The sequence below is a fragment of the Ovis aries genome, chromosome 1 (genome assembly GCF_016772045.2).
Source record: "Ovis aries strain OAR_USU_Benz2616 breed Rambouillet chromosome 1, ARS-UI_Ramb_v3.0, whole genome shotgun sequence".
Classification (NCBI taxonomy): Eukaryota; Metazoa; Chordata; class Mammalia; order Artiodactyla; family Bovidae; genus Ovis; species Ovis aries.
In genome coordinates this window covers 173,942,865-173,968,951 of record NC_056054.1, presented here as the reverse complement: position 1 = coordinate 173,968,951, position 26,087 = coordinate 173,942,865, and the positions used below count along the sequence as shown (strand labels likewise).

At 37.4% G+C, this 26,087-nt stretch overlaps 1 protein-coding gene across 2 annotated transcripts in view; it reads left to right on the top strand.

The window, feature by feature from the left end:
* The window catches only part of IFT57 (intraflagellar transport 57), a 69,844-nt gene that overhangs the window by 26,962 nt on the left and 16,795 nt on the right, over nucleotides 1–26,087 (top strand). For both annotated transcript variants that reach the window (XR_009597926.1, XM_027979840.3), the window contains exon 6: nucleotides 11,738–11,860. Coding sequence is in view for 1 of the 2 variants with exons in the window: in XM_027979840.3 (XP_027835641.2) it covers nucleotides 11,738–11,860 (123 nt within the window). In the remaining variant the exon portion in view is untranslated. The remainder of the gene's footprint in view (nucleotides 1–11,737; nucleotides 11,861–26,087) is intronic.

The following is a 26,087-nucleotide window of genomic DNA, read 5'->3' as shown; positions in this document are numbered from 1 at the left end:
TGATAATTCGAGAAATGTTTCAGACTTTTCCATAATTATTATATTTGTTATGGCAGTTTGTGATCAATGATTTTTTTATCAATGATCTTGATATTACCACTATAACTTGCTAAAGGCTCGGATGACAGCATTTTTATTGATAAAATCTTTTTAAATTAAAGCATGTACATTATTTTTTAGACATAATGCTGTTGCACACTTAACAGACTACAGTGTATTGTAAACATATCTCTTACGTGCACTGGGAAACCGAAACAGTTGTGTGATTTGCTTTATTGTGGTATTTACTTTACTGAAGTGGTCTGAAGCCAAACCTTCAACATCGCTGAGGTTTATGCCCATACTGTGCAAGAAAACAATTCCTGCAACTAGTGAGGGATTGCTTTATTTTTCCAGAGTTTGATTTGTAGGCTATTTGTTTAAATTTTGAATTTTTTCTTAGAAAAAAATGCTAGCCCCCAGAGTTCCACATTCTTTTAGTCCCTCTGGTTTCCGAATGTTTTCCAAGTCTGAAATTGAGTTAAAAGCGTCTGTGAGATTGGCCATGGGGTGGGGGACACTAGCGGGGAATGAAGCTCTGACAGTTGGGCAGAGCCTGTGAGGGTTAGTGATGTGGTAGAATGTTCAAAGATGGGAGGAGTGGGAGCAGGGAAAGAAGCAAGGTGTTCGGCAGGTGTTCTGGTTATTACCATTTGAAATTTGAGCATGCTGATTGGAAAGTGCCCGCATGTTCATGGTAACTAGGCTGTAATTATGAGTGGTCTCTGAAAAACCTCTCCATTCTGAAGCTCAACAGAATCCCAGCAGTAGCGATCTGGCAGCATAATACAGATGTCTCATTCTTCTCCCCCAGCAAAAAAAAAAAAATGGGAGGGAAGCTGCACACTCTCTGAATTCTATTTTTAAATGCCCATCACTTCATTTCAAAACATTTTTTTCAAACAAGCCATAGACACCATTCTTCCTTGAGATGCTAAATTTAAGGTTTTAGAAACCAAATCCTAAGTTATACTGCACAAAACCAACTGTCTGAAAAGGTTTAAACACAATTGGTTTTTAATTACTTAGCAAAAAATTCATTGTAGCAAGAATGAGAGAATTTTTAGCTTAAAAGGCAAAAGCTGTAAGGAAGTAAAACTCTGGGCTTAGGATAAAAATCATTTCAGTTGTAGTTTAGGGTGTCATTGTGGCAAGTCTGCAATATTGCAATAAAAAAGGGGAAGAAGATGGATCTACTTTGATTAATAGCTTAAATACTTTACATTTTCTTCACTTTACATATGGTTTACACTTTACTGTTCAACAAAGTATCTTTCTGAGTAATACGAGGGAAAATATACCGTGCTACAACATGGTATATTTGATAAACTATGATAAACTATGCCCCATAGTTTATCCCTGGTTCTGATTCCTGCTTGAGGAAAATGTTCTTTCTTCTCCTTTCCTAAAACAATGGGGTGTGATTCTCCTCTCTGTGCTGTGACTGTACTCTATCATTGGTACTTCACAGAAGAAACAATTAAAACACCACATGTTTTGAGTGTGATGGAATGCATTATGGCTGAGCAAATGCTTTTATTTCTCTGTTAACTAACCCGTACCACCCCAGCAGTTTCACATCTGGAGGTGAATAGGAAATGTAGGTTAGAGAAAAAAGCTGCACCCCTCACTGCTCAGAGGAGACTCAAATGGCAGTTCTTGCTGGGTTTAAAAGAGAGTTTTGCTTGATCTTTAGCATTGCTTTTGAATCCACATTTGAAATAGGAAAGATCCTCATCTTCATCCTGGTTTTATTGTGAGGAAGCAAGGACTTTTCAAGGTCTCTTCCAACTCTGAGTCCATACCTTTAAGGCCAGTGCTACAGTGGAAAAGCAGCATTAGATGGAAAATCCTGACCACATGGCCATGATTTATCCTCTCTCTAACTCAATTTCTTATCTTTAGGTGGGGACACGATTCAACCCAGAGTTGTTTTAAGATTAATAGAACTTGGGGACCACACCTAGCATGGTGCTGGCAGAGAGTATATGTTTGATGAGTTTCTTATTTTGTATAATTTCTACCTCTCCTAGAGATTGGAATTAGTTATAAACATTCTTAGGTGTTATAGAAGAATAGAAAAAAGTCCCAATCTCACAATACAAATTTATAGACCACCGTGAATATTTTTGAGTAAGAAGCTTACATAGCATGTAAGTTATAAGGAAGATTGCATTTTGATGTAAATTAGGAAGCTCTGGTGATAGCATGGCTTTAATTTCGTTATCTGTCGCTGGATTATTATTGAAGGCCCTTTGGACTCAGTCTGCTGTCGCATAGGATCTCCTCTATAGGGATGACTAAGGGGAATCTAATGAAAAGTACTGTAGTTTTAGGATCTTTTCTAGGAATCATTTGAAAGCTGTCATTTTATGAATGGATGGGTTTTACTTCCTTAATCAACACTAATAGCATGTAATTTATTATAAAATTCAGTACATTAGATGTTTACCCGGAATGTGCACTCTTCTATAAACCTATATTCTTAAAAACCCTCACCTGCACCCATCTACCCCTCACAGTGTTAGTGCTTTGAATATCTGACAACTGATTCATTTTCATCCAGGACATGTAGTTAGTTACTAAGACCTGTAGATGGTGCCTTTGAAATCCCTCTCATATTCACCTTCCCCAACTCTACCCTTTGCTGAAATTTTTTTCCTCTTATTCCTTAATCTTTTTTTTTTTTTTTCCCCATGTTGTGGGATCCTAGTTCCCTGATCAGGGACTGAACCTGGGCCCTTGACAGTGAAAGCATGGAGTCCTAACCACTGGACCACTAGAGAATATCCTCTTACTCTTTGATGTTACTCCCCCAAACATGACTTTTGCCAGATCATTCTGAATCCAGTAACTTTTATTGGCTTTTCATTGCCTACAGCTAAGTTTAGACAGATAACAAAGCAATACATTTTTGGTCTGGCTTTCAAAACCCTTAGCAATATGACAACTGTCTATATAGCCAACTTTATTTTCTTTTTCTGGGATAACTTTTCCAGGTAGACTCATGAGGTTTCAAGGTAACCTCATGAGTATATCTGCTCTCATCTCATCCTCTTTTGTCTCTTACCTAAAATGCCTTCCCATCATCTCTCTACCTGACCCTTCAATGTTTAAGGTTCAGCTCAAATCCTGCCTCCTTAGTGATACCTTTCCTTATCACCCCAGCTCCATTTAATCCTATGATTCACAAATCTACAACCTATAAATTTTCATAAAACAAAACTAAAATATTCTTTTATGAGGATTTTTATCATTTTGTTCACTATCCCTGGAGTAGAACCGTACCTGGTATTTAGTAGGTACTAAATAAAGATTTGTTAGGTTAGATTATTTTACCTTGTTTGTAACTTTTCTTTGTCCTCTGGGTTAGAGGACAGAATTCACATTCCTCAGCCTGGCCTCTGACGTCTTCACGATATATTCAGTTTTCTTTTGCTTCCTAATTTTTAGCTTTTTAATCTCCTAGTCTCTCATCTCATATGATCTTCACAAGCTATGTTCATTCCATATTTCATATTTGGCTTATGATGCTTTCCTGCCTATGTAAACGCTTGACTTGCCTCTTCTGCCTGTTTACATCCAAGACTTCCTTGTAAAGCTAAACTTAAATTTCACCATTCCCATTAAAATGCACTTCTCTCTATTATTCAGACTTCTAAAGCATTTACCACCCCTGTACCAGCTAGTGTTTGGAAGTTAATCAAACTTACATTTTTACTTGTTTTTATTGAAAAAACTTTATTCTTTTTAAAGGTAAAATATATTCCTTGTTTATTTTAAATGAAAGCCCAAAAGAATACAAAGAAAAAAATTAAAAATTTCTTCAGATCTCAGCACCTACATAAAACATTGTATCCCTTTACACATAATTGCCCTGAGGTCAAGTGAGACGCTAACATTTAATGAATCTGGATGAAGGGTATATGTGAATTTTTAATGCTAATTTGTGTAATTTTTTATAAGTCTGAAAAAAATTATACTGATGCAAAAATAGATTACTGAAGTAGTACAGAGTTAAAAAAATAATCCACATATATGGTTATATTAGTATATGAAGAAATGCAAATCAATCAGAGATTCAATTAAATGGTGATGAGATAACAAGCTGTTCATTTGGAGAAAAAAGATGGATTCCTCCCTCATATCTTACACCCAAATAAACCTCATATGGATCAACAAATTAAAAACTGATGAGGCCCAAGGATATGAGTGGGAAGTGTAATACTCATGGGTTGAAATAGGCATGATAAAGCATGGCGAGAAAACTAAAAACCGTAAAGAAAGAGTACTGATAAATCTGAATGCATAAAAATTAAAACCTTATATATGGAGGGATGGGGAATACCATACAGTTAAAAGACAAGTAAGAAACTGGACAAATAGAGTTGTAACTTATATGACAAAGGATTGATAGCCGTTTAGTAAGGTGCCTCAGAGCTTGTGCCCTAGGGTGGCCTTGCCTGGGCCCTGCCACTTACTGATGATGTGACATTGGGAAAATTGCATAACTACTCTCTACCTCATTTTTCTTATTCGAAAAAATGGGAATAAGCCTCCTTTGATTCATGCTCTTATTATTGGGCATTTAAGCTGTGTGTAAAAGCATTTAATACCATGCTTGGCATATAATAATGGTAATGGTAATTATAACTACTAACATATATTGGGGGCTTATTATGTATCAAATATTATGAAAGCCTTTCAAACACATCATTTAATTTAATCCCTGTAACAACACTTTCAGTGTGGAGAGGGTACAATTATTACTTCCATTTTACAGATGGGGACCCTGAGATTTAATGACTAGCAACTAGTTAAGTGATAAAGGTGGAATTTGACCAGAGATGGAATGCCTGACTCATTGTCTTAACATTTACATCATACTGTAGTGAGTCTTAAGACAACTTGGTTCCCTGAGTCCTGGGAATATTTAATCTTGACAATTAATTGGATGTTAATATTCCTCTCAGTAGGTATGAATTGAGCTCTTCAAATGTATTTGAGTGCTGGTATATCCATGTGGTTGCAGTCTCAAAAGAAACCTTATAGAAATTCCTGCCATAAAAAGTTAGATTTATTTTGCATACTCTGCAACACCTAGTATTGGGGCATTGATATATCCATGTTGTTGCCATCTCAAAGAAAAGAAGCCTTACAGATATTTATGGCATAAAAAGTTAGACTTATTTTACATACTCTGCAACACCAAGTATAATGTCTACATTATTTCCTCCAGATGCACTTCCTGTGTTACTTTCTGTGGTTTTAGTTTGAGAAAACTAAATAGTCTATGGAAATGATTTTATCTTAGCACTTAGTGTACCAGTGTAGTAGCTAAAGTAGTTAAAGTAGCAAAAGTCATTTGATGTGTTAAATAGAAATAATATTGGAGGTTAAATTCTCATTCAAAAACAATATCAGATCTTTTATTAGAAAATTAAATTTATTTTGTGTTAATTTGGGGAGCTTTCTTTTTACCTTTTTTGGTATATGGTAACAAAATTTGTTCAAGTCTTGATTCACATTATAACTCAATAAAATTTCTTTTGATAGTCTTAAAATTGAACTTAAAACTTTTGTGAACTTCATATATTTCAAGACAGAGGCTACCATCTATCTATTTCTTTCGATAGATTAGCCAGGGTTTAATTTGGTTATTCAGAGCAAATTTGAAGATACTTTTTGTATGGTATTAAACATTCTTCTTCACAGTAATATAGTGTTAAATCATGTAAAACCTAATTTGGAAAGAAAATAATGAATTAGATTCACATTTTGTGCTGCTTTAATCATGGAGAAGAATTGACTTGTAGCGACATGAATGGTTTTATCTCTGCCTTAAATATAATTTGTTAAAATCATTAGATTTTGAGGGAATACTCTGATTGAAATATCAATAACTTATTTACCCCTTTCTCTAGCTTTATTGATAGATGGGAAAGAAGGGCACTAGATACCCGTACCCTTAGGAGAAACCCTGTTTAATCCATAGTAATACTATATATGCTCTATTAGCCTTCTGGCCATCTAGCCTATCTTGGAAATGCAGCAAATGAGGCAGAGTTCAAAAAAGACTGCTGAACAACCAAAATAAGAATAAACACTTTCATCTAAAATTTTTCTGTGAAGAGTCCTAACCTCACTGCCCTCCATCCCTGAATGTTCACTTTTTTCTCTTGTATTCTTGTGCTCAGTTGCTCAGTCATGTCCAACTCTGTAACCCCATGGACTGTAGCTTGCCAGGCTCTTCTGTCCATGGGATTTCCCAGGCAAGAATACTAGAGTGGGTTGTCATTTCTTTCTCCAGGGGATCTTCCTGACCCAGGGATCAAACCCTTGTCTCTTGAGTCTCCTGCATTGGCAGGTGGATTCTTTACCACTGCACCACCTGGGAAGTCCAACTTTGCCTAAATTCTAACAAGGTTGGTTATTAGGTTTCTAAATCCACAGCAGCTTAGGAGAAGGAAGAGGTGCTACAGACAAGCAGGAAGACAGCCACAGGTGATCACTGGCATCATAATAATAAACACAGCTCTAGGAACGATTTAAAAGCAGACATTAGAAAGCAAAACTTATGGTTATCTGGGATCGTTTAGTGTGGGATCAGTCATATCCAGATTTCTCCGCTTTTAAGGCATCGTTGTATTACAGCATAGTACAATAAGAGACGTCAAAAAGATTAAGTTATAGCCAGTAAGTGTCAGCATTCCCCGTATCTGAAATCCATTCTAACAGTGGTGTTTGATCTTCCTCAGAGGCAGGGATTTGGGCTTGGTAGTTGCAGGCTTAAGCACCTCCCCTTGCTCTTGTTTCACTACTAGTTATGTGTTGGGATCTTCTAAATCTCCCTTCATCTCCCATTTTCACCTGGAAGTCGGTGAGTCCAGTTTCTGCCCAGGCCTTCATGATCTAGGTCCTCCCAGCAGGCTCCAGTCTGAATTTATGATCTCTCTGTGGTGTCCAACCTGAGGTATCCGTTATCAGAAATGTGTTCTCATGGGTGCCTGAGCCTTGAGCTTCACTCTTGGGTCTACCCATCCAACGGCTTTATTTACCCTCATGTGATCTCCCTTTCTGATATGCAAGGTCTTTCCTTATTACCTCTCTATCATCATAAGACCAAAACCACATCTCATTGTGTATATTTGTGTGTGTGTGTGTGTGTGTGTGTGTGTGTGTACATAAATGCACACACAGAGAACATAGCATTTCTTCAGATGCTAAACTATCCCATTCATATTTCCTGGGAAAAGGGGAGACTACTTTCTGGAATAGGATTCTGAGCAGGCTAGTACCATTGCATGTTTGATCCTTGAACTGACCTTGGGTAATATGCATCAAGGTTACATTATGGGATGGCTTAGCCTTTGGCAGTCTTAGGGTCAGTTCTCATCAGTTTCTCTTTCTTAGGACCAATTATTACCTGCATTAACTAGCCTCAGATGCTTTCTAATAAGCTATAAACTCTTTACAGGCAAGAATTAAATCCTTTTGTCATCCCATACTAAGCACAGTGTCTGGATTCTTACCTTGCATGTTATAGAAGCTTAACAGATAGCTTATTGGTAAATTAATTAATTATAAATGAGACTTCAGGATAGTCTGTGTATTATTGAGCTTCTAATTGTTTCTTCAGCAACATTAACTAGAAAATGCAATTTCCCAAGAGGCATCCTTTATCTTAGTTAATGCTGTTTCAGAGAGGGACTTCGCCATGATGATATAAAATTTTGATTAAGTGGAAACAGCAGTTTATTTCTCTTTACTAATAGCTTCACATAAAACACCATTTGTTATCAGAGAAACAATTAGAAAGGAAAGATTTTCTCAAAGTATTATCACCAAGGCGTGGTTAAAATGATTTATACTTCATATATAGGGCTTGCTCAGTGAATGTATCCACTTATTAGACATTAGGAAGTTTTGAGTGAGGAACAAAGTTATGAAACCTATGTGCAAAGATGGAAGTAGAAAGAGACTGTACAGTTTGAATACATTAATGCTGCTCTACCAAATCTAATGTGCCTTTTTTTTTTCTTTGCCTTTTCTTCATTTAGTAACCTAGGTTATTTCCCCCAGTATAAGTGAAAACTATTAGTACTATAGCCCAGTACTAAGTGAAAACTTTACAAGCTACTACATTAAATCATTTCAGGACATTGGGAGTAGGAATTAGCAAATCATTGCTTACCAGAACCAAATAATAAGCTAAGAAGGGTAAATGCAGCTTACTAAAGGGCTCAGTATAAAAATAAATAGTGGCTCATGCACTGGAGTATCTTGATGTAGTGTGTGATCTCCATATATTCTGTTAACTCTTGGATTCTGAGTCTGTTTCAGACAGGGCCAATGCTAACCCATTCGCCTTTGTGAAAATCAGAAAAATGTGCCCTTCCTTGAGTAAGAATTTTAAGTATGTTATGCATGACTTGAATAATCCTATGTTCAGGCCTGAAGAAAGTGGGAATGTGGATGGCTTTGGTGATTCTGGGCTCCACCCTCCTGTAAGGAAAGGAGGAAGGGGGGCATGGGGATAAGAGGATGGTCTTGGGTAGCAATGGCTCAGGTATTTCATCAAGAATACCAATTTCAGTTCACTCAGACAGTGGGTCTGTAAAGCAACTGATTTTTAAATCAGTGATTAGACCATCTATGTTCTATTAAGAATCATAGAAAAACTGCTGCTTCAGAGGACATGTCCCTTTTTGACTCAGCCTGGCTCTGCAGGGTTGGGACGTGGGGGGCTCGTAATCCTGGCAGGAGCAAGCCTGTGTATGTACCATACACATGCCCCAGATGTCAGGGCTCAAATCCCACTGGCAGTGCATCCACCCTCCCACCCTCACCCTCATCCTCATCAGACCTCACCCTGGTTGTTATAGACAATGAGTTCATCAGAATTGGGCTTCCTAGAGCCAGGGAGGGGAACTGGGATGTGCCAGTGAGTGTGCAAGTATATGAATGTTAATGAGTATCTGTGTGGAGCTACATGACTGAGAACATTCCCCGTGGCTTTACATTTCCCCTGGGAGATCCAGTATCTCTTCTCATGCCATCACATGCATCCTTATATAACTTCACACATGTCTGGTGAATACACCACTGCTTCCCAGTTTTGATGCTGTGTGTTATCTTGGGTTCAGTTTATACAGATACGTAGCATTATATTAGGTGCGCAATATGATCACTTTAATGTTTCAAATAGGATCTTGAACATTTTGCACTTATGAATTTCCACATTTTACTTTTCTTAATGTAATCCTTGTATTTGTTCATACTTCTGGGTTTTTAAAAAATAGAATGTAACTGAATAAATTCAGACCACATATTGTGAAATGAAAAAGCATATATTAGTTACCCATCCTCTAACTGCATGGTTAGAACTGTATAGCCCCCAGAATTTCTGAACAAAAAGCAGTATATGCTCCTTTTAAGGCTCTGAGCCTATTTCGAACTTGCTGATATGAACTGGGAGGTAGGAGAGGAAGACAGGCTTTCTTGTGTTAGCAGTTAGTGCCCTAGAGACTCAGTCAGGAATGAGTTCAGAGCCCCTAAAGACCTCAAGCTCCCCATAAAATCAAATCCCGATATAAGGTTATTCTTATACTTGGTGTTAGATGGATAAAAATATCTTTTAGTGACATAAATTCACATTGAGTGTAATTTCACCATGAGGTTGTTTATATAGTCTTTTATTTTAAATGTTGTATTTTGGGAAATATCAAACATATACACAATTAGAATGAGATAATGAAGCCTTAGGCAGTAGTAGCCAGTTTAATAGTTAACATTTGGTTGATTGTGTTTCCTTTGAAGCCCCTGCCTCTTTTTTTCTTTGCCCCATAGTGTTTTAAAGTAAATTTCAGATATTACATCAATTCACTTGTAAATATTTCAGCTGCTGCTGCTGCTGCTGCTGCTAAGTCGCTTCAGTCGTGTCTGACTCTCTGCGACCCCATAGACGGCAGCCCACCAGGCTCCCCCGTCCCTGGGATTCTCCAGGCAACAACACTGGAGTGGGTTGCCATTTCCTTCCCCAATGCATGAAAGCAGAAAGTGAAAGTGAAGTTGCTCAGTTGTGTCCGACTCTTAGCGACCCCATGGACTGCAGCCCACGAGGCTCCTTCGTCCATGGGATTTTCCAGGCAAGAGTACTGGAGTGGGGTGCCATTGCCCTCTCCAAATATTTCAGCACTTATCTCTAGTTTATAAGTCTTTTTTAAAACATATCCACCATGCTATTTTCATACCTATAAAATTAATAATAATTCCTTAATATCATCTAATACTCTTCCACATTCCAATTTCCCTGATTGTCTCAAAAACATCCTTTTACAGATTATTTAAATTAGAATCCATAGAAGGTCTATACATTGTATTTGGCTGTTTATGTCCCTCAAGTTTCTTTTTTTCTACATTAGTATTTTTCTTTACTTTAAAAATAAATTTTCAAGGGAGCATAAAAGGAAAAATACTACCAAAATTAACATATTAAGCTTTATGTTTTGTTGTTGTTGTTCAGTCGCTCAGTCATGTCGGATTTTTTCTGACCCCATGAATTGTAGCATGCCAGGCTTCCCCATCATCGTTCACCATCTCCCGGAGTTTGCTCTAACTCGTGTCCATTGAGTCAGTGATGCCACCCAACTGTCTCATCCTCTGTCCCCCCTTCTCCTCCTGCCCTCAGTCTTTCCCAGCATCAGGGTGTTTTCCAATGAGTTGGCTCTACATATCAGGTGGCCAAAGTGTTGGAGCATCAACTTCAGTTCTTCCAATGAATATTCAGAACTAGTTTCCTTTTGCATTGACTGATTTGATCTCCTTGCTTTCCAGGGGACTCTCAAGAGTCTTCTCCAACACCACAATTTGAAAGCATCAATTCTTCAGTGCTCAGCCTTTGTTATGGTCCAACTCTCACATCTGTACATGATTACTGGAAAAGCCATAGCTTTGACTAAGCTTTATATTTAAATCATTGATTTTTATGTTCTGTATGTTTTCAGATCCATACATACTTAATGCTGAAGTGTATAAGGCTAGGAAAATGGTGGTGGGGGGGAGTTTTCCTTTCCTGATTTGAAAACAGGCATGAATTGATCTTATTACTCAACAGCAGAAATCAAATGCAGAAAGTTAACCCTATTTGAGTTCAAATAGGTCTGCATCAAATCACATTTTTAAGCTTTATTATGGTTTAACCTAACCAAAATATCACCTTATAAATACAAAATTTGTAAATGAAGTGCCCTTTGCTTCTGGAATTTTATCTTTTTGGTTTCTCAGATTTGGGGTTTGTATTTCAGTACAGTGAGTTCAATCTAAGACAGTGTTTTCTTACCAAACGTGAGTGTTTGTATCTTCTTAGCTGTTATTAACATACCTAAATGGCTTGTCCATTTGACAGTATTCCTATTGAGTTCACTCTGATATCTCAGAAGCCTTATTCTTTATAAAAAACAATAGTTACATCACAAATTTGCTTCTTTATAATTCTAAATACTTATTTTGCTATTCTACCAGCTTGGTGCATTATCTTCTTTCAACATGGATAGGAGGACAGAAAAGAATTTCTGCTGCTGCTATAATTTTAACACTACCGTGCTTGATATAAATTGTGCAGTGCTGCTAAAATGCCTCAAAATTTTACCATTTCTTTTTATAAACTCTCAATCCTGTGATATCTTTCCTTTCTTAGGATATGAACGAGTCTGCCAAACAAGAAGATATTTTGGAATCTACAACAGATGCTGCGGAATGGAGTCTGGAAGTAGAACGTGTGCTACCACAACTGAAAGTCACGATCAGGACTGACAATAAGGTATAGAAGGGAGAACACGCTTTGGTCAGATAGATTTTTACATGGCCGCTTAGGATCAAGGGTACTCCCGCTCATACAAGTGATTTCAGAAGGGATTCAGTTTCCAGTGTTTTATTTTAGTAGAGATTTAGTAAACTGTTGTTGAATGAATATATAACATTATATGGTCCACAAATCAAGGAATATATCTTTAAACTGATTTGGAATATATCACATTTCCCTGGGAGTAAGGTGTATTTTCTCGATATATTTTGATATATTTTCTTGGCAGTCATATTTTGTCTAGGTGAATAGTGAATGAAATTGGAATTCTATGACTCTTATTGAATAGAGTTAAAAGTGGTTTTAGATCCCTGCTGGATGGCAAAACAAGACATCCTGGAAGTTACCTTACATAATCTATTCAGTACATGTGACTAAAAGTTAAATATTAAGAAAATCATCAAGAAATCATATGCAAAAAATATTTGGAGATTAGGCCAAATGAACCAGCCCATTTAATAAAGTTTCTGCTTTTTTACCTACAATTTATGAGTAAAAACTTCAGAATAAGCTAACAAGTGACTAGACAATCCTATTCTTTAGACAATACTATATACTAGACAATACTATATAGTAATCTCTAAAAAGAGCTAGAGAGACATCTAGGTTAAAAAAAATAAAAAAGAACGAAAGGATTTTCATCTTTGGAACCTGAGACAAGCTTCAGAATTATGGAACAAGGTTCCAGGGAAACTTGTCATTCTGCAAATGTGGTTGTGTGTCTATCTCCAAAGTAGAAGCCTTGCAAAGACTGCTGTTCTCATTTTCTGGGAAGCTAATTCATACTAGATTGTCTGGATTTGGGCTTGTAGAGTTGAATCCTGGAGAAGGTAAGACTTGGCCTAGGGCCAGTCCACTCCTAGGACAGTCTTAAAATAAGGACCTCAGAGGTCTTCCGAGACTGTGGACGGCTGTGGAACAAGCTTTCTCTAGAGTAGATAGGCAAATCCTGCACTCTCTTTACCATATGTTTACTCAGTCATTATGGAGGACAGTTATTATTTGAATACATTGGGGGTAAATTCCTATTTATATATCTCATATATAAATATATATTAATAAGTATTTCTTTCCTGATTTGATCTCTGCTGAAAGTCATAATTTGCAAAAATAATTTTTTCTTAAAATGTAATTTCTCATTTTTATAGTTTTGTCAGAACAAATTCTGTTCATAAAATTAAAGATCACTACTATTGTGACTGTAGTTAGAACGTGTTAAAATAACTGTTTAGTTGGGAGCTCTCAAGCACATTTTAGTTCCATAAGTAAGCAAGTTTAATTTGTTTACTTTCAAGGTAAGTAAACTCTTGAAATCAAACATCTCACAATAGGATGTTTGATAGGATAATAATAGGACCACACGAATGGTCTTGATCACTATATAATAGAAGTAATTGAATAAAAAATGAGAGAATATAAATGTAACTGCTAACCTATACGGTTTTATAAACCAGTATAGCAGTAATCAAAATCCTGGATTCTTACAAAATCGGGGAAGAATTAACTAGTTCAGGGTTGAACTGAGTCTCATGCCATTCATTACCAGCCTTGACCTTACGAGGATATACTGTGTCAGATTAGCTATACAATCCCTGTGTTACAGGCAGTACTCGAAAAAGTTTTTAGGGGGGTTGGTATTTTTTAGAATATGTGAATATCATTTTGAGTTTAGATTTTTGTGGTAAAAGATAGTGATGTAAAATCATGTTTGATTGCTTTTTCTGAATTCTTCTCTAGATAATTTGGTCTTTGTGTCCAGTAGTTAGTTCATAAATCCTTTTTTTCCCCTAAATATTTCAGCTGTAGCAAATGGGAATTGCAGCTTTAAGGTCAATTCTTTATTCAGCTCACTTAAGGAAAATAAAATTATACATTGATTTGAGAAAATAAGGTGCTAATGAATAGAGAAATGTTTTTCATGTCTCAGAAGTAAAGAAATCTGGTAATATATGTGGTTTCTCACGGACTCATTATCCTCCTTCATCAGGAGAGGTTGACTCCAGCATCATGGTAGATCTCTTTCTTCCTCAACTCCTGACTAAACCAAAACCTCCCCTTTACTTTTGGACAAAGCAATAACCTTTCACTCATCTGCAGGCTGTTTAGGACCTCTTAAAGATTTCAACTTCATGTTTCGGGGGGTGGTGAAAAATTAATTACTTTCAGATCAATGTGTTTTACTGATCACTGTTAGATTAAGTTTTAAGTAGCATAGAGATGTAGGAGATAAGTAATGCAGAGTTTCCATTATTTAAAACCATTATAAATTTCTTTAAAATGACCTGGTGGTATAAGTAAAAAAGCTGCATATTTATTTGGTACCAGATCAAGCATTTGTTTTGCTTTTTTTCTTACAAGTTCAGTTTATTCCTTGTATGCTTCCCAACTGCAAAAACAGTAAATCTTCTTTTCTGTTCTTTTTGCATATTATAGTCTGTATGCTTGATGAGATCCTGTCATACACCAATATTTTATTTTGTATATGCGTCATCTTGTAATCAGGTTTTTATTGCAAGGCTAGCTTATCCTTGTTTCTGGCACTACTTGTTACTATTGCCAGTTCCCAAAGAAAGCAAATAAATTTTAATATTAGCTTAAACAAATTACAATTGGGAAAATAAGTATGTTGCCAAAACTACAAATAATACATTCCACAACTGAAGATAAAAGATTTTGTCATATGCTGGCTTGAATGGACTGTATGAGCTGTTTCCCTTTTTAGAGCTAGATACAGAGAATGCTCCTGGTGATTACTTCCAGAGTAGCTGTATATCCATCTCAGATCTACCTCAACTTGGAATAATATGTCTGAAGACACAGTCAGAAGTTCTGCCAAGAGTGTCAATAAATTCAGCCAAATCCTGGGTCGTTCAGCCCTAGTTAATGCTTCATTTAGGGCCAAGTGTGTAAGGCTAGGGTGTCAGTTCCTTAGAAGGACAGTCTGAGGACACTTAAGCTAGAGTAGATGTTGGTGCCACCTAATAAAATTATCTACAGCTATTAGTTTGCAACTCTACATCTTGTTCTTTTTTTCCTCTTTATTTCTCTAATCTTTCCTTTTTGCTGTGTTTTTTTTTTTGTTGTTGTTGTTGTTCTTTATTGGGCTTCTCTGATAGCTCAGTCAATAAAGAATCTGCCTGCAATGCAGGAGACCCAGGTTCAGTTCCTGGGTCAGGAAGATTCCCTGGAAAAGGAAATGGCAAGCCATTCCAGTATTCTTGTCTGGAGTATCCCATGGACAGAGGAGCCTGGCAGGCTACAGTCCATGGGGTCACAAGAGTTGGACATGACTTAGCCACTAAGCCACCATTGTTCTTTATTAGATCCAATAGTAAGTGCCCACAACTGTTACACACCTACTTGGATGGAATGTAAAACTTCAAGAGCAAACATCTGTGATTATACTCAGACTAGATTTAGATCTGTAACTGCTCAAGAATTATCCTAATCTCTGAGTCTTTTTAAAATAAAATTTTGTTTTTAATTATATAAGTAACAGAAATAATATTTCAAGGGGAAAGGAGGCAAGCAGTGTACTGTGAATTAGAAGCTAGGGAGAACACATTTAGTCCCACCATCAAATCCTGTTTTATTGAACAAAGTTTCAGAAACTTAATAGAACTGTGGTAGTTATAAAGACCCAGGGAAGATGGAGCCTATCTCACACACCTTCCGTGGGCACCTAAAATTCATATTTCTACCACTTAACTAGCTGTGTGATCCAGGGCAAGCTACTGTACCTCTCTGTTCCTCCTTTCCTTATCTCTAAAAAGGGACTAATTATATTACTTACCTTGTGGAGTTGTTGTAAAGCACCAAGAATATTATCTGACTGATAGTTATTGCCTAATGAATATTGATTATTTTTATGTTACAGCATTGTTTTGTAATATTACTGTGTTCTATCATAGCCCTCTTTGTGTCTTTATCAGTGTTCAGGAGGAGTTTACAAAATTTCTGCACTAATGCTTCCAACATTTAAGGAATATTGATTACTGTCAGCCTTGTATTTTTTAATAGGGTATAGTTGGATTCATATACATATTATTTTTGTAATATTTCTAGTTTTTTCCCTAGTAAAGGTATGTATAATATGATAAAAATAATAGTAGTAAATGATATTTGTTCAGTGTTTGCTTTGTGCCACGTGCTGTTCTTAGCACTTCACATACGGTAACTCATTTAATCCCTTCCCCTGCCCTATGATATGCAGGTTCCTTTTAATACAGATGAGGAAACTGAAACAGGGAGAAGTTATTTGCCTCTGCCTAGTAGGTGGCAGACACGATATTTGAGCCTCCAACCTGGGTTCTGACCTATTAAACTAATGACTATATAGCACACTGGTTTAAAAGCACAAATTCTGAATCCAGGATGCTTGAATAATAGTCTTGACTCTAACACGTATTAGTGGTTGGACCCTGTGGGTAGGTTACTTAACCACTCTATGCCTCAGTTTCCTGGTCTGTAAAATGGAATTCATTATAAAGCCTACCTTAAGTTATTAAAAGTATTAAATGAATTAACATATCTAAAGCACTTAGAATGGTGCCAGAAGAATCACTTAATATATGTTGCTGTGTGCTTTTGTGTATAGTGTTGAAATTATACCTCTTTTTTTCACCTAACATTTCATCGTGAGTATTTCCACATATTCTTAAAAATTATAAAGCATAACTTTAGATGATTGTCTGTAGTGCTAGATGGTTACCATCATTCTCCAGCTAAGCACAGGTAGTGAGATGTCTTGGCCAAGTTTAGCAGGTTGGGATCAAACCAGGAGGTCTAAGATCTGGGTGGAGAAATGACAGGGCAGTGTCACACAAGAGCTAGTGGTTAGGATATGGGCAAGCCTAAGGACCATAAGATCTGAGAACACAATCCAGTAGCTGGAAGTGGATTGGCTAGTGAGTCATTTTAGAGAACAAGTGGTTGTTGCATAAGAAAATCCAGTTGAAAGAGAAAGCTTGGAGAAGAGAAAGCCAGTGATGATTAAATAGAAAATGAAATTAGAAATCTTACATAATTACTTATTGGTGCAAGAATGTACAGTCAGAAAAGCCTGTGGGTTGTAACTGCTGTTGTCTGTTTTTAACTGTGTGAGGGGCTCTTCTCCAGGTTACTTTATGATGATTATTGAAGGATAATATTTCCTACTTGATCAAAATATTTTAATTTCTATGATAATTTTTAAACTTTTTAAAATTTTTATTTATTTTAATTGGTGGATAATTACAGTATTGTGATGGTTTTTGCCATAGTGAATCAGTTGACAGTTGTTGGGTTAAATAATAAAATGATTGAAGCTGAGATGCCAAAGAATTCTACATGTCCTCTATTTCTGGGAAAATAGAAAATGTGAGTGCATATTCATATAGATTTCACTTTGTGTATTTTTGATTAATTTTGATTGCTAAAGAAATACTTAAATGCCATTTCTTAAGGAGAGTTATTCTTTTTTAGTTTTCTTTTTACTATAGAAAAGCAAGCCTTTATTTGACTTCATGAAAATAAACAGAGCCCACCGAAATGAGAGCAAGTCTATTTATTCAGAGCTTGCTATAGCAAGGAATCAGCCACCACCACTTGCATTTGGCAGAGAATTTAAGGCATGCAGGAATACTTAAAAGAATTATAATAGAAAAAAGGAAAGGCTTCAAGTGTTCAGATGTGACTGGAAGTTTAGAGGCAGGCTCACTAGAAACAGGGCCTCTCATGATCGGTTAGGGGTGGATATTTGGCTTTGTCTGATTGGTCCTACATTAGAAATGGGGTGGCAGCAGGGGCTAAAAATTGGAGAAGCCGACAGTTATTAAGTGCTGACCATTTTGGTCACTTGCTGCACAGGTCGTGGCTTGGCTTCCTGAAGTAGTCGCCACAGATTGTGGGTCAGAATTCTCTTCTGAGTAATGGTCTAGCTATCTGTTGTCCATTTGTATGTTCAGTTTCTCAACTTTAGTCATTGAATCGAAGGGAAATGTCTTCTTAAAATGATCAATCTTACTAATCTTTATCAGGAGAATGATTTTTTCAAGTCAAGGGTTTTTACATAGAAGCCAAGTAATCATTGATAATATTTATTTCACAAATAAGGAAGAGCACCAAGTGTGAAATCAGTTTTCAACTAAACCTTACACAGATTTTTTTTTTCAATTATGCAGTATTTATTCCTAAAAGATTGTATATTAGAATGATTTAATATTAGGTATTTAATGCAGTGAACAAATGTTCTATCGTGCTTTAATGCCCTATGGATATTGTAATTAGAATTTTGATTAATGACTTAAATAGACTTTTTTCCAAATTATAATTAAATGTTTCTTGCTTTGTTGCTTTAAAAGATAGTTGGGGAAAAAAAAAAAAAGATAGTTGGCTAGGTACCCCTTCTTTCCACCAAAATGTCTTTAGTCATTATGTAAATCTTCAGGTTCATTACAAGGAATTCAGATAAAGAGATGATTTTTTACTTAAAGCTTAGGTAGTACTGCGGCATGTGTTTCTAATTATTTCAAGCCTTTCATTCACTGAACTGCTTTTTTACATCCTTACTTGTTCTTCAGAGTTCAGCTTTGTCAGGTTGCACTTGTAAAAAGAACCTTAAACTTTAAATTTCAACTCCAAGCAATTGGGTTTTGTTTTAATGTAAACAAACCATACGGGTGTTGCCTTGGGTAATTCACAACAAGAAACCTTTTGGGAAGTATTTGTGCTAAGGGTGTAATCATTACAATAGTCTTGAGCCCTCGGGCTCTTCAGTCACTGTGCTAGCTAAAACCTAAAAGGGAATAGAGAGGCCTTCATTAATCAGAAGGTGGAATTCCATTTAAATGAACCTGAAGAAACCACAGAATTGCTGTATTATTTCTAAGTCTCTTCATATTGTAAGCCAAATCCTGCAGAAGTGTACAATGCTAGGCTTTCTCTTTTTACTCTTGTAGACAGATCTGTACCAGGAAGCAATAGAGGGTATTTTTTCCATTCCAAAGCAGTGGAAGATCAACTTGCTTTGATCTTCTGCCATCAGTGTGTTGAAGAGTGTTAGTAAAATTTAGCTTTCTAAATATTTCTTACCTATATGGATTTATCAATTATTACAGTTCTGGAATAAAGAGCATTTCTTAAGACTTGTTCTCTGGTTGCTGGATAGGCTATATTGATAGGATCCTTGTTCAGTTCAGTTCAGTCATTCAGTCATGTCCAACTCTTTGTGACCCCATGAATCTCAGCACACCAGGACTCCCTGTCCATCACCAGTACCTGGAGTCCACCCAAACCCGTATCCATTGAGTCAGTGATGCCATCCAACCATCTCATTCTGTGTCGTCCCCTTCTCCTCCTGCCCTCAATCTTTCCCAGCATCAGGGTCTTCTCAAACGAGTCAGCTCTTCTCATCAGGTGGCCAAGTATTGGAGTATCACCTTCACCATCAGTCCTTCCAATGAACACCCAGGGCTGACCTCCTTCAGAATGGACTGGTTGGATCTCCTGCAGTCCAAGGGACTCTCAAGAGTCTTCTCCAGCACCACAGTTCAAAAGCATCAATTCCTCAGTGCTCAGCTTTCTTTATAGTCCAACTCTCACTTCCATACATGACCACTGGGAAAACCATAGCCTAGACGGACCTTTGTTGACAAAGTAATGTCTGCTTTTTACTATGCTGTCTAGGTTGGTCATAACTTTCCTTCCAAGAAGTAAGCGTCTTTTAATTTCATGGCTGGAATCGCCATCTGCAGTGATTTTGGAGCCCCAAAAAATAAAGTCTGACACTGTTTCCACTGTTTCCCGTCTATTTCCCATGAAGTGATGGGACCGGATGCCACGATCTTCGTTTTCTGAATGTTGAGCTTTAAGCCAACTTTTTCAATATCACGGTAATCCAAGTCTATGCCCTGACCAGTAACACTGAAGAAACTGAAGTTGAACGGTTCCATGAAGACCTACAAGACCTTCTAGAACTAACACCCAAAAAAGATGTGCTTTTCATTATAGGGGACTGGAATGCAAAAGTAGGAAGTCAGGAAACACCTGGAGTAACAGGCAAATTTGGCCTTGGAGTACAGAATGAAGCAAGGCGAAGGCTAATAGAGTTCTGCCAAGAGAACACACTGGTCAAAGCAAACACCCTCTTCTGACAACACAAGAGAAGACTCTACACATGGACATCATCAGATGGTCAAAACCAAAATCAGATTGATTATATTCTTTGCAGATAGAGAAGCTCTATACAGTCAGCAAAAACAAGACCGGGAACTGACTGTGGCTCAGATCATGAACTCCTCATTGCCAAATTCAGACTTAAATTGAAGAAAGTAGGGAAAACCACTAGACCATTCAGGTATGACCTAAATCAAATCTCTTATGACTATACAGTGGAAGTGAGAAATAGATTTAAGGGACTAGATCTGATAGACAGAGTGCCTGATGAACTATGGACAGAGGTTCATGACATCGTACAGGAGACAGCGATGAAGACCATCCCTGAGGAAAAAAAAAATGCAAAAAAGCAAAATGGCTGTCTGAGGAGCCTTACAAATAGCTGTGAAAAGAGAAGCGAAAAAACAAAGGAAAAAAGGGAAGATATACACATTTGGAAACAGAATTCCAAAGAATAGCAAGGAGAGATAAGAAAGCCTTCTCCAGTGATTAATGCAAAGAAATAGAGGAAAACAGTAGAATAGGAAAGACTAGAGATCTCTTCAAGAAAATTAGAGATACCAAGGGAACATTTCTTGCAAAGATGGGCTCGATAAAGGACAGAAATGGAATGGACCTAACAGAAGCAGAAGATATGAAGACAAGGTGACAAGAATACACAGAAGAACTGTACTAAAAAGCTCTTCATGACCCAGATAATCACAATGGGATGATCACTCACACTCACGTAGAGCCAGACATGGTGGAATGTGAAGTCAGTTGAGCCTTAGGAAGCATCATATGAACAAAGCTACTGGAGGTGATGGAATTCCAGTTGAGCTATTTCAAATCCTGAAAGTTGACATTGTGAAAGTGCTGCACTCAATATGCCAGCAAATTTGGAAAACTCAGCAGTGGCCACAGGACTGGAAAAGGTCAGTTTTCATTCCAGTCCCAAAGAAAGGCAATGCCAAAGAACGCTCAAACTACTGCACAATTGCGCTCATCTCCCACATTAGTAAAGTAATGCTCAAAATTCTCCAAGCCAGGCAATATGTGAACCGTGAACTTCCAGATGTTCAAGCTGGTTTTAGAAAAGGCAGAGGAACCAGAGATCAGATTGCTAACATCCGGTGGATCATTGAGAAAGCAGGAGAGTTCCAGAAAAACATCTTTTTCTGCTTTATTGACTATGCCAAAGCCTTTGACTCTGTTGATCACAATAAACTAAGGAAAATTCTGAAAGAATTTCAGAATACCAGACCACCTGACCTGTCTCTTGAGAAACCTGTATGCAGGTCATGAAGCAACAGTTAGAACTGGACATGGAACAATAGACTGGTTCCAAATAGGAAAATGAGTACGTCAAGGGTGTATATTGTCACCCTGCTTATTTAACTTATATGGCAGAGTGCATCATGAGAAACGCTGGGCTGGAGGAAGCACAAGCTGGAATCAAGATTGCTGGGAGAAATCTCAATAACCTCAGATATGCAGATGACACCACCCTTATGGCAGAAAGTGAAGAACTAAAGAGCCTCTTGGTGAAAGTGAAAGAGAGTGAAAAAGTTGGCTTAAAGCTCAACATTCAGAAAGGATCCTTGTAGACATGAGCAAAAATATATTATATATTTTGTGGGCTCTGCTTAGTCCAGTTCAGTCACTCAGTCATGTCTGACTCTGCGACCCCTTGGACTGCATAATGCCAGGCTTCCCTATCTATCAACAGCTCCTGGAGCTTGCTCAAGCTCACGTCCATCAAGTTGGTGATGCCATCCAACCATCTCATCCTCTGTCGGCCCCTTCTCCTGCCTTCAATCTTTCCCAGCATCAGGGTCTTTTCCCAGCATAAGGAGTCAGTTCTTCGCATCAGGTGGCCAAAGTATTGGAGTTTCAGCTTCAGGATCAGTCCTTCCAATGAATATTCCAGGCTGATTTCCTTTAGGATTGACCAGTTTGATCTCCTTGCAGTCCAAGGGACTCTCAAGAGTTTTCTCCTGCACCACAGTTGAAAAGCATCAATTCTTTGGCGCTTAGCTCTATGGTCCAACTCTCACATCCATACATGACTACTAGAAAAACCATAGCTTTAACTATACAGACATTTGTCAGCAATGTAATGTCTCTGCTTTTTAATATGCTGTCTAGGTTGGTCATAGCTTTTCTTCCAAGGAGTAAGCGTCTTTTAATTTCATGGCCGCAGCCACCATCTGCAGTGATTTTGGAGCCCAAGAAAGTAAAGTCTGTCACTGTTTACATTGTTTCCCCATCTGTTTGCCTTGAAGTGATGGTACTGGATGCCATCATATTAGTTTTTTGAATGTTTAGTTTTAAGTCAACTTTTTCACTCCCCTCTTTCACTTTCATCAAGAGGCTCCTCAGTTCCTCTTTGCTTTCTGCCATAAGGACGGTGTCATCTGCATATCTGAGGTTATTGATATTTCTCCTGGAAATCGTGATTCCAGCTTGTGCTTCATCCAGCCCGGCATTTCACATGATGTACTCTGCATATACGTTAAATAAGCAGGGTTACAGTATACAGCCTTGACATACTCCTCTCCCAATTTGGAACCAGTCCGTTGTCCCATGTCCAGTTCTGACTGTTGCTTCTTGACCTGCATACATATTTCTCGGGGGGCAGGTCACGTGGCCTGGTATTCCCATCTCTTTAAGAATTTCCCACCGTTTGTTGTGATCCACACAGTCAAATTTTTAGTGTAATCAAATGAATGAAGCAGAAATTGATGTTTTTCTGGAATTCTCTTGCTTTTTCTATGATCCAGGATGTTGGTAGTTTGATCTCTGATTGCTCTGCGTTTTCTAAATCCATCTTGAACAGTCTGTGGGCTGTGATACAGGAATACATTTTACGTACATATTAGTCAGAAGATGGGATTCTGCCTGTTATTTGAATAATGGAGAAACTACAGTTGTAATTCTTACAGATTTTCTGGTAGACCTTTTGTTGAAAAATATTCACAAAAGTTTTAAAAAATAAGGCACCAGATTTTGCAGTTACCAGTAGCACATGTAAATACAGGTGGCAGTAAGTTGATCTCCATGAGGCTCCGTGCAGGAGTAATAGCTCCAATTACTGTCACAAAGGTTTGTAATTGTGTCTATTGCTGCCAGACAATAAATGCTTTTTAATATAGTAAGGCCATAAATGTACACGCTGCTGTTGTTTAAACAAAATACAATTTTCAGCAAATTTATCCTTGAAACACCTGCTATAATCAAAAAGAGGTGAATGCTATCAAAATAAACTGCCTAAATTAACTAGACACACATACATTTTTAGAGCAGCCGGTGTGATTACTCAACTGCAGGTTGTCTCAGAGAATGAGAGGAAATATTCACTGACGGACTTTTACAGGCACACTTTCTTTAAGGGAGACTGCACGAAAGAGTACTGTTTTGGATTTTTGTATTGTTTTAAAAAAATGGTGTCATTTAGTGGACTTTAAGTTGCATTCTCAAGGTCAGCTGTATTTTTTTTTTTCTTTTCTTTGTAGCTTGTGGATCATGGGCGGGGTTGTAGGAAAGTATACTAGGCATAATTACGCATTTGAAAATACTACAAAGGGGCGAAGGAAAATCCAGCCATCCTTAGGCACCTGGAAATGATTTTTAGCTGCTTCTGTCAGTGCTGAGCGTTCAGGATATTCTGTGTTTAAACTTGGTTGAAGATGCTTTCCTTCCTATTTACCCTGAGTGTGATAAATGTTTCAATTGGATCCGGAAAGGTTTCATTTATCACAAGTTGGAACAGTTTTTGCTTTAAGAGATTACAATCAGCTCTAACTAAAGAACATCAACAGTGGTAGATTTTTAAGGAAATAACCAATAAAGATTACATGTTATGTAAATGCTGTAGAGGAAAGTGATTCATGCCTCATGGCAGATATACCTCAGGTAGACATTTGTGATTGAGAGCGTGGAGTTAATACACATTGATTATAACTGAAATTTCTAGACTGCCTAAATATTTCATTATTGCAAAGTATAATTTCATGCTTCCTTTTAATTACTTAATATAAAATATGAATTGAAGCAGAAACCATTTATCATATGGACCTCTCTATGAAATGCACTTTGTAATTGCCTTGCCTCATTTTTCCAATCAATAGAGCAGTTCTCTAAACCATCAGAATGTTTTATTACAAATTTCTTAACATTTGTACAGATTGTTACCCCATAGTCTTTATCCCATTGTATGTGGTTGTTTCTTTATGCCATGGTAATGATTTATGTTTCTTAGTTCTTCAAATATGTAGATGACTTCCATTTTTGTTTTTTGAGTATCAGTATGAGATCAAAGTTTTGATGATTAATTCTTGAGGTTGAGAGGGACTCGCAAGGTCATCCCTTCTGACCCTCCACCATGATTCCTCAGCGTCATGTGAAAAAATGACATTCTGAGTCAGCCTGAGAGTGTTCCTGCATTTTCAGAAGAGCCCTTTTCTCTGCCTTGCCAAATCTCTTCTCAAGGCTCATGACTCTAACTAAAATTTGGAAGCCCTCACTCAGAAGATTTGGACTTTTAAAAGGGTTGTGGATAGAGAAAGCATGAATAATAAGATGGAGTCAACATATGAAAATGCTTAGTAGCAGATGGTAATCAGTATAGATAATCTCTGAGCACGCATTAGAAATGTTATTTTTTAACTAACAGGGTATTTTATGGAGAGATTATGGATCTCTACTTTCAGTTCAATTACAGTCAGATGTGAGGATCCCAGTGATTGTTATGATAGCCTTTGCTTACCCTTTATATGCACGTCTTATTTTTCTGTACAAGAGGAATGTCTAGGAAGCAAGAACTTTCCCGAGGAAATACATATTTCTAGCATGATTCCCACACCCCCTGCAACATATAGCATACACCGAACCTACATACTGGACTCTGCCTAAGTCATATGGTTAGTTCTTTGAACACTTAGAAAGAAAAATCCTGCTTCCAGAAGCTTTAAGCTGCTGACAATTAAAGAAAAATCTCCCATTTAAAAATTCAAAGCAACCACATTCTGCAATTATCCTGCAACCTGGTGGGCATTTTTCATTAAGGAAGTAATTTAATCTCGTGAAAAAATTATTTAATTTAATGCACAGTCTCTCTCTTTTTCTCTCTCACTCACATACACAAAAATGTGAGCAGTGATGAAGCTGAAAATTAATGTAACAATTAGGACAGGAAGAAGCGATTGCAAAACTGCTTGTGCAGAGTGACAAAAAGCGAGAATACAGATAATGTTCCGTCATTAGAGTGGGCAGTGTTCTGGGTGGAGGAGGGAAATATGCTACTCATATCCTTGCAGAGAGTATGATAAATTATTGACCTATTCCAAAAATATTTGCTACAGTGAACTTAGCCATATGCAGCTCCTTCTGTCAAGCTGTCTTCCCTGCCTCTTTCATTTAACCTGATTTCCTGCCATCAGATTACCAGAGAATTTTGTCATTGACTGTGGATGGGATATTAAACATGTCATAGGAACATCAGTATTGCAGAGCGAAATCTTGAGACTGATCACTTTGGGACCGCAGCTCACCCTTGGCCCTATCTCTGTATGACTGCAACAACAGTTATCATTTTAATAACTAGGTCTGTCTCCCTCTGGCTAAAACACAAATGAGTTGTCCGGGTCCCCTTCCAAGCAAGGCCTTGCTGCCCAACTTCAGAGAGTGCTGTCTGCAGACAACCTCCAGCTATCAGCTCCTTCTTTACAGAGCTGCCTAACCCAAGCTCATGCCTGCCAGGGTAACCCACATCTGGCTTATGTGAGTTGTTTATAGTTTGTGACTTACATACATAACGCTGATTTGAAAATTCTTGAATATGTCATTTGGGAAACATAAGTACACATTTCTCTTACAGTTTCTACTAAGAGTGGAATTGCTGGGTCATAGTGTGTGCGTATGTTCACCTTTAGCAGACCCTGCCAGATACTGATCATTTTTGAAAGTAATTATACAAATTTATACTCTTCCTGCCTTGTCTGAAAGTTCCAGTTTCTCCCCATTTTCTTCAGCATTTAGTCTTTTTTATTTT